This window comes from Aedes albopictus, chromosome 2, assembly GCF_035046485.1.
Source record: "Aedes albopictus strain Foshan chromosome 2, AalbF5, whole genome shotgun sequence".
Classification (NCBI taxonomy): Eukaryota; Metazoa; Arthropoda; class Insecta; order Diptera; family Culicidae; genus Aedes; species Aedes albopictus.
The window spans coordinates 337,002,500-337,010,773 of record NC_085137.1 but is presented as its reverse complement, the minus strand read 5'-3'; the positions used below and the strand labels follow the sequence as shown (position 1 = coordinate 337,010,773).

Sequence of the window (8,274 nt, the reverse complement as noted above, 5' to 3'; positions counted from 1 at the left end):
TTAAATGGAAGCATGTACGCATATGGCCTCCACTTTAGCATCCTATTCAACATCATATAAGACTTTGTATTAGCTGGGTAATGGCGAGTATGTTTAAAGTAATTTACTTGATTTAGTAAGTTACAGAATGACCCACATTAAACGCCTAAAGGTATACAATTTCTTCAAAAATCGTATTACTTTCGCAAATATATGCTTAAATTAAATTAAACTTATATGCTAACCACAATTTTAACTCAAAGCTTTGTTCAATAAGCCAACCATGAATAAATAAAAGTGTTTTGTTAGTCATCTGATGTACAAGGCGTTGCTGGAAGGCGATTTTTTGAAAGGCAGTATTTAACCGAGATTTAATACACATCCAAAAAAGTCGATATTTTTATGTAAAATCTGTCACAATTGTCATAAAACCTTCAAAAATTCTTCAAATATATTCACACAATTGATTCACGTTAAAAGTTCATTCCAAAACAAAAGGTACACTCATAGCACAATTATGGATCACTCAAGAAGCAATCATTTCATAATATGAATCGATTTTCATACAAAAATAACACATTCATTATTTTTATTTTATATTCTTATCATTGAAACTCGCAATGGCGCCGTTGTCCAAGAAGCAGTAATGCCCGTGTTGCGGCTACCCGCAGCAAATATTGCCGCCATGGCCGGAGGAGTCAGCCGGACAGCCACCGAATGGCCGATCAGCAAGGCGTCGGCCCTGCCGAACGATGCGCCAGAAGAGGGATAAGGAGCAGGAAAAGAAGAATGAAAAGGACGAGAAAACAGAAATGGATGAACAAAAAAACTCCTTTTAATTGTTTTATATAACAATCTGATTGTAAAATTCACTTTAAGTGATGAAAATTATTATAAGTTGATGAATAATGAAAACTACAATAATGGGTCAATTTCCGCGGATATTTTTATCTGCCTCTGCGATCATGATTATCCACTGCATAGGATGAAAAATGAAAGTCTCTCACTACAGCGCTCACGATAGGGTAATTCATGTATTTTGGACAGGCTGAGGACAACGTTGGAAACATTGTCCCTTAAATTCCTTAGAACCCAATTGGATAGTTTTCAAAGTTACTTAAACGCTTATAATATGACTGTACTTTGCATTCCTGGTGAGTAAAACCTTAACCGAAGCATTTTAGGCTGAAAAAATCACGTTTTCCAATCGCCTGTTAGAATTGCATTTTAGACACCGAATATATGTTTTGGACACCCTCAGGTATACATAATTTGGACAGGGCCATTATTTTAAAAATTTAGCTATGAATACTGTTGATCGATAGCTTGGGATTATAAGCCGGAATTTGTCCTGGTTGGTCGATCCTGGGTGCCTAGGATCCGATTCCTATGCCTTGGGAATTGGGTTTCGGTTGGGGTCAATTCACTGCCACTACCAGTCGGTTTAGTTAGCACAAATACACCTTTTTATTCACTAAAACCACATACTACGGAATTAACTTTATTCAAATTGACGTACTAACTTAACATTAATTTATTTAGTCTAAGCTTAAAATTCTTCCTCAACACGTCTCTTCACATGGCTATCAAATTACATACTAATTTCTCATGGCAAAAGGCCAACTTCTTCTAGTTTTATAATAGTATTGTTCACCATAGTCTTCTATAACAAAGTCGTAGAAATTTTACAAAGGCTGAGTCCAGTTGGTAGCGTTGCCGTTAGCACCGGCTATAAAAACTGTTTAGGGTGTCTCCAACATCCTCCCCTCCCCTGAAACAGCCGGAGTTTCAGTAGTTTCCTTCGGATCTGCTGCTTCTGTTTCGGCTGGATTGGCCACCGGCAGGATACAAATTTTGGTGACCGGTCTTTTAATGAAGCCGTCGGCTGTCTTGAGTGTGACGACTCTCACGACGTTGTCATCCCCCGGATGTACGGCATGAATACGGGCCATTCTCCAGCGTGTTGGTGGCTGATTATCATCACGGATCACCACCAGACTCCCGGTCTTGATTTCCTGGGGCGGTTGCCACCATTTGGTCCGGGCCTGCAGTTGGGTTAAATATTCGGACCTCCAACGCTTCCAGTAAAATTGCAGACACTGTTGAATCAGCTCTCGGTGTTGTAGTCTCCCTGGTGATATATTGGTCAAATTCTCTTCCAGTAACGCTTGCAGTGATGTAGTGACCAAAAAATGCCCTGGGGTCAAGGCCTCCAAGTCCTCCGGGTCATCAGAAAGGGGTGTTAAGGGCCTTGAGTTTAAACAACACTCCACCTGGGCTAGGAGGGTCGTCATATCCTCATACGAAACCGCTGTGTCACCTAGTACCTTCAGTAGGTGCACCTTCGTCGATCGTACGGCACTCTCCCACAAACCGCCGAAGTGGGGGGCGCCGGGCGGTATAAAACTCCACTGCATTCCTTCATCTGTACACCACTTCGCTACTGTTTCGTTGTGCTCCTTGGACCGTAGGTTCTGTAGGAGTTTCTCCATGGCGTTCCTAGCTCCAACAAAATTTGTGCCGTTGTCGGAGAACAATTGGGCACACTTTCCGCGACGTGAAATAAATCGGCGCAATGCTTGGATGAAGCAGGGCGTCGAAAGATCGGTGGCTAACTCCAGGTGTACCGCCTTCGTGGAGAAGCATACAAATACTGCCACATACGCCTTCACTGCAGCTCTTCGGTATCCGGGTCGCACGTAGATCGGGCCGAAGTAATCGACCCCTGTCGTCGAAAACGGTTTTGCTGGAACCACTCTCGGTGTAGGTAGCTCGGCCATAAATTGACGAATAGTTGCCGGCTTCGTCCGATAGCAACGCATACATTCGTGGCAGACCTGTCTCGCTACATTACGTCCCCCAAGAGGCCAAAATCGAAGCCGAACTGTGCTCAATATGAGTTGCGGTCCGGCGTGCAACAGTTTCAAATGATAATGCCGAATTATTAGTTTTGTTAGGCTATGACGAGCTGGTAGCACAATTGGGTGCTTCGCATCCTCACACTCTCCCGACTTCCCAAGTCTCCCCCCTACCCGCAACAGACCATCAGGCGCGACAAATGGGCAATACCAGCGAAGGGGCGATTGTCGTGGTACACTCTCTCCCTTGCTAATGGCTTTTAGCTCTCTGCCGAAGACCTCCTCTTGTACCCGCTGTATAATTTTCGATTCGGCTTGTAGCAGTTCCTCTATGGTCAACGGTCCGACCTTGCGTTTGCCTGCCTCCTCTCGTAGGTTGCGTAGGTATCGACGACACCAAGCAGTTTGACGAATCATAGTAGTGTAGGTTGAGAATCGTGCTATGTGTTCTTCGATGAAACTTGGATTCGATGATGTTGATGATAAAACCACCTGCCGTCTTTCCTCCGCTAATCCGGTCGCCGAGAACTCCTTTTGCTTCGGCCAATGCTCCATGGTTGTGTGCAGCCACTCAACGTCCCACCACAGACGGTTGTCCAATATTTCTTCTGGTGGGATCCCACGAGAAATGAGATCCGCAGGGTTCTTCTCTCCAGGCACATGACTCCAGCAGCAATTTTCAGTCAGTCGTTGTATCTTGGCGACACGATTCGCAACAAATGTCGTCCAAGTCGATGGAGTTGCAGCGCACCAACGAAGAACTATCTCTGAATCCGTCCAGAAGAAAACATCGAAAGCAGTATCGATCGCCTCTGTGACCTGGGAAAACATTTCGGCAGCTAATGTTGCAGCACGTAATTCAAGCCTTGGGATGGTTTGTGTTTTGAGTGGTGCTATCCTAGACTTCGACAATAATAGGGCCACCTTGATTCGTCCCGAGGAGTCTTCTGTTCTGACGTACACACACGCTCCGAGGGCCTTTTCCGAAGCATCCGAAAATATGTGCAATTGGGTTCGCACAGCTAGGGGAATTATTACCAATCGTTCGATACGCAAATCGTTGAGTAGGGGAATGTGTTCGTAGAATTTTCTGAATTCTTGCTCGACCCTTTGTGGCAAAGGTGAATCCCAAGCAAGCCTTTGCCCCTTGTCGTCCAACAGCTGCCACGAAAGTTGCATAATGATTTTGGCTTGGGTAATCACTGGTCCTACAAATCCAAGAGGATCAAACAAAGTAGCAATGATCGAGAAAATTTTCTGTTTTGTGAGTGGGGTATCTGAGAGGGGTGGGGCCTTGAAATTGAAGCGGAAAACATCCGTTGGAGGAATCCAGATGAGTCCTAACGTTTTAACCATGGGATCCGGGTCCAAGTAGATTCCATCCGCCGCTTGGATTGAAAGGTCTTCGCTGGGTATGCCTTCCAAAACCGTTGCACAGTTGGACGCGAACTTTCGGAGCTTGAATCCACCGCTGTCGAGCATTTCCACCAATTGAATCCGTAGTTCCTTAGCGGTCGCAGGATCATTCGCCCCGGTTATAGCATCATCCATATAAAAGTCGTTTTTGACAGCTACCGATGCCAGTGGGAATCGCTCGGCCTCGTCGGTCGCAAGCTGTACTAGGGTTCTCGTCGCAAGAAATGGGGCGGGTTTGGTACCATATGTCACTGTTTCCAGTTCGTATGTTGTTAAAGGTTGATCGGGTGACGAACGCCAAGCAGACAGACGGCTTCAATCTATCCTTTGGCGTTCGTCACCCGATCAACCTTTAACAACAAAGGATAGATTGAAGCCGTCTGTCTGCTTGGCAAACATCTACCTGCCGAAACATTTTTTCAATGTCGGCTACCAGCATAATTGGGCGGAAACGGCTCCGGAGAATAATCGACCGTAAATCTCTTTGGATGACTGGGCCCGACTGCAAGCAATCGTTTAGTGAGAGCCCAGTGGATGTTCTAGCAGAAGCATCAAACACCACTCTCACTCGTGTAGTAGTGCTTCCTTCCTTAACGACTGGGTGATGTGGGAGGTAGCACCGATTTACTCCTTCCTCGTCGTGGGTGACTCGTGACATATGCCCTAGTGTCTCGTATTCCTCCATGAAGGACACATACTGTTCCCGTAACGATGGTTCTCGGTTCAATCGTCGTTCGATTTGAAGAAACCTCCTTTCGGCGGTCGCCTTAGAATCTCCTAGGTTGCGCATCATTTCTTCATTTCCTGGTAGCGATACCATATACCTTCCTGATGCTTGTCTTTGGGTTGTCCGTTGGAAATACTCCTCACATTTGGCTTCATCCGGTGACATGTTGTTCCCCAAACCAACCTCCTCATACTCCCAAAACTTCTCAATCATCTTTTCTAGTCGACTCGAAGTTGCTACATCGCATAACACAGAGGTAATTGGACCATCTATTGGGTATCGGCCTGTAGCTATCCATCCGAAAACAGAATCGACTAAAAGAGGCAAATGTTCACCCAGACTTATGCGCCGACCGGTAACGAACACATCGAAAAAGAACTCTGCTCCTATCACCAGATCGATCGGTTCAGACTTGAGAAAGTGTGGGTCCGCTAATTCAATGCCAGCTGGTAGGTTCCAATTTTTGGGGTCAACGGACGCTATTCCTGGTTGAGCAGAAAGTTTGGGCAACACATAAAATTCCATACCCTGGGCGAAATTGGAAATACAAGACCGAACAGTCACCGTGACCTTGCCATGAACCTTGTTAGATGTACCATGAATGCCTACAACTTCGACCATGCTGGAATCCTCCTTGACTACCAGCTGTTTCCTCATACGTTTGGTGATAAGGTTGCATTCCGCTGCGCTATCCAAAAGTGCCCGCGCACGTACGGTTTGACCTCTATCATCCTCCAAAAGAACCATCGCCGTAAGCAATAAAACACCCGTCGACGATCCTGACGCAGAATTGCAAGATACTACGTTAGTGGTTGCCACGTTAACCACTTTGGTGTTGGTTACCTCTTCGGTTGGTTGTGCTGCGGTAGTGGTCGGACCAGATTCGCCGGTGTGGTTTGACCTTCTCTCTTCAACCTTCCCCTTGAAGCAAACAAGTGTATGGTGCTTGCCCTTGCATTGCCTACAAGTGAACTTCGAGTGACAATCCCGAGCCTGATGACCACGCCGAAAGCAGTTTCGGCACAACGAGTGCGAACGCAGTAGTCCGTCCCTCTCGGAAACAGGTAGTTTTAGAAATTGCGAGCACTGGTAGAGCAAATGACTATCCGAACAAGCGACACATTTGAGTGGAGCCGATGGTTGGAGAGTGGTATTGCAGACCTTCACCACATTGGGTTTCCTTGGAAATTTCGACGAACCAGCTTCTATTCTCTGCTCAACCGGTCGAGTGGGAAGTGCCTCCAGGATCTGAATTCGCCGCTGCAGAAAATTGGTTAGGTCCCTTACCGTATCGACGTCCTTGGTAGAAGAATGTTCCTCCCAGCTCCTTCTTGTTGCACCATCGAGTCGAGAGCTTAGTAGATGCAGCAGTAACAGATCCTTGAACTCCGTCGCCTGGGGGGTTGCCTGATCCAACGACTTCACGATCTTCTCATAGGATTCCAAAAGGGTGTGTAGTTCTGTTGCCGATTCCTTCTTAACCACCGGTAGTTCGAACAGCGCTTGAACCTGACGTTTACGAAGGATTTTGGAATTGGAATAGCGAGTGCAGATCAGATCCCAAGCAACATTATAGTTCGCCCTGGTGAGTGGGAGCGAATCGATAACAGCTAACGCTTCACCTTCTAGTTGACTACGGAGGTAATGAAATTTTTCGATATCTGGTAGGTCAGGTTGCCAGTGTATCAGAGAAGTGTATAAATCGCGAAATGTCTGCCATTCATCAATTTTGCCACTGAATTTGGGGAGTGTTATTTGGGGTAGCCTAACGTGGGGGTTGGGTGCGGAATGAGTGTTATCGTGAGAGCGAGCAATTGGATTGAGCACAGTTTCATCGGAATTCTCCCTGATTGTGTCCAAGAGAAACGATTTCAGTTGATAAAATCGATTCTCGAAGTCTACCCGATCCTTAACGAACGATTCTTCCTCGGCTGTCGAATCTTCGTGGGCCTCTATCTCTTCGGTACTCTGGTTGATCCTGTCCCAGAGTATGTCCAGTTTCTCCAGTCGCACTTTAACCTCGGTTAGCTTCGTATCTTCGGTGTAGTCATCCATAAATTTGCACATATTGTCGAACGATGTTTGGAGACCTCGTAGCCGCGACTGCAGTACCTTCAGCGACGTTTTCGATTTGCTGGGCATGTTGTGTACCTCGAAAAGTGAGACCAAAGTAGCTCAATTTGGGACAGTGATAACGTTGGAGCGCCAATTACCTGCTGGCTCTTGGGATTGAGCCTTGTATTTCAATTAGAGATGCTCCTCGAACAACAGCAGAGCGGACGGTCGCTTCGCAACGATTAGGCCGGACGATCAATGCAGTGTACCTCAAAAAATGAGACCAAAGTAGCACAGTTTGGGGAGTGATATCGTTGGAGCGTTAATTACCTGCTGGCTCTTGGATATGAGCCTTGTATTTTTAACTAGAGATGATCCTCGAACAACAGCAGAGCCAGTGGTCAACTCGCAACGATTAGGCCGGACGAACGAGTAGTATGCCTCCGGATAGATATGGTGTTTTCAAGCTGTTAGCCTTCCTTCCAAGGTAAGCAGAGATGAACCTTTTTTATTCGGGTACGCAGTCACCGGTAGTGTTGGTTGATGGAAGATGGTTGCCAAGTGTAGTGATGTGCCTCAGTGTGATGATGAATGGGATGACGAAGGACAATGACGACGTCGAAGATAACCTGTGTCACACAAAGACCACGAGCAGTACTGGATTTTTGGATGTAGAACCTTGGAATTGCACTCACCGATTTTCAATGAAAAATATGCCTTGGGTAAGTGTACTACGTTGATTTCGGTGATCGGATGATGGGAGGTGACGTGCTCCGACGCCAATATCCAAAATGGCGCTCTCCAGTGGTTGGGCAGTGAATCAATTGGGGAATTGGAATGGCGAATTGGTTTCCTCCTTTTCGGTGCCTTCGACCAACGGATCCGGTTCGAAGGACCAACTGATCGATAGCTTGGGATTATAAGCCGGAATTTGTCCTGGTTGGTCGATCCTGGGTGCCTAGGATCCGATTCCTATGCCTTGGGAATTGGGTTTCGGTTGGGGTCAATTCACTGCCACTACCAGTCGGTTTAGTTAGCACAAATACACCTTTTTATTCACTAAAACCACATACTACGGAATTAACTTTATTCAAATTGACGTACTAACTTAACATTAATTTATTTAGTCTAAGCTTAAAATTCTTCCTCAACACGTCTCTTCACATGGCTATCAAATTACAGACTAATTTCTCATGGCAAAAGGCCAACTTCTTCTAGTTTTATAATAGTATTGTTCAC

The 8,274-nt window shown here is 46.0% G+C and overlaps 1 protein-coding gene across 1 annotated transcript; it reads right to left on the bottom strand.

Moving 5' to 3' along the window:
- Positions 1–1,721: 1,721 nt before the first annotated feature.
- On the bottom strand, positions 1,722–7,122 carry LOC134286719 (uncharacterized). Its single transcript, XM_062848380.1, has 3 exons — positions 6,899–7,122; positions 4,822–6,613; positions 1,722–4,451 (listed from the first exon to the last, which is right to left on the bottom strand). The coding sequence occupies exons 1-3, from the start codon at positions 7,120–7,122 to the stop codon at positions 1,722–1,724; spliced, it is 4,746 nt and encodes a 1,581-aa protein (XP_062704364.1).
- Positions 7,123–8,274: the final 1,152 nt, after the last annotated feature.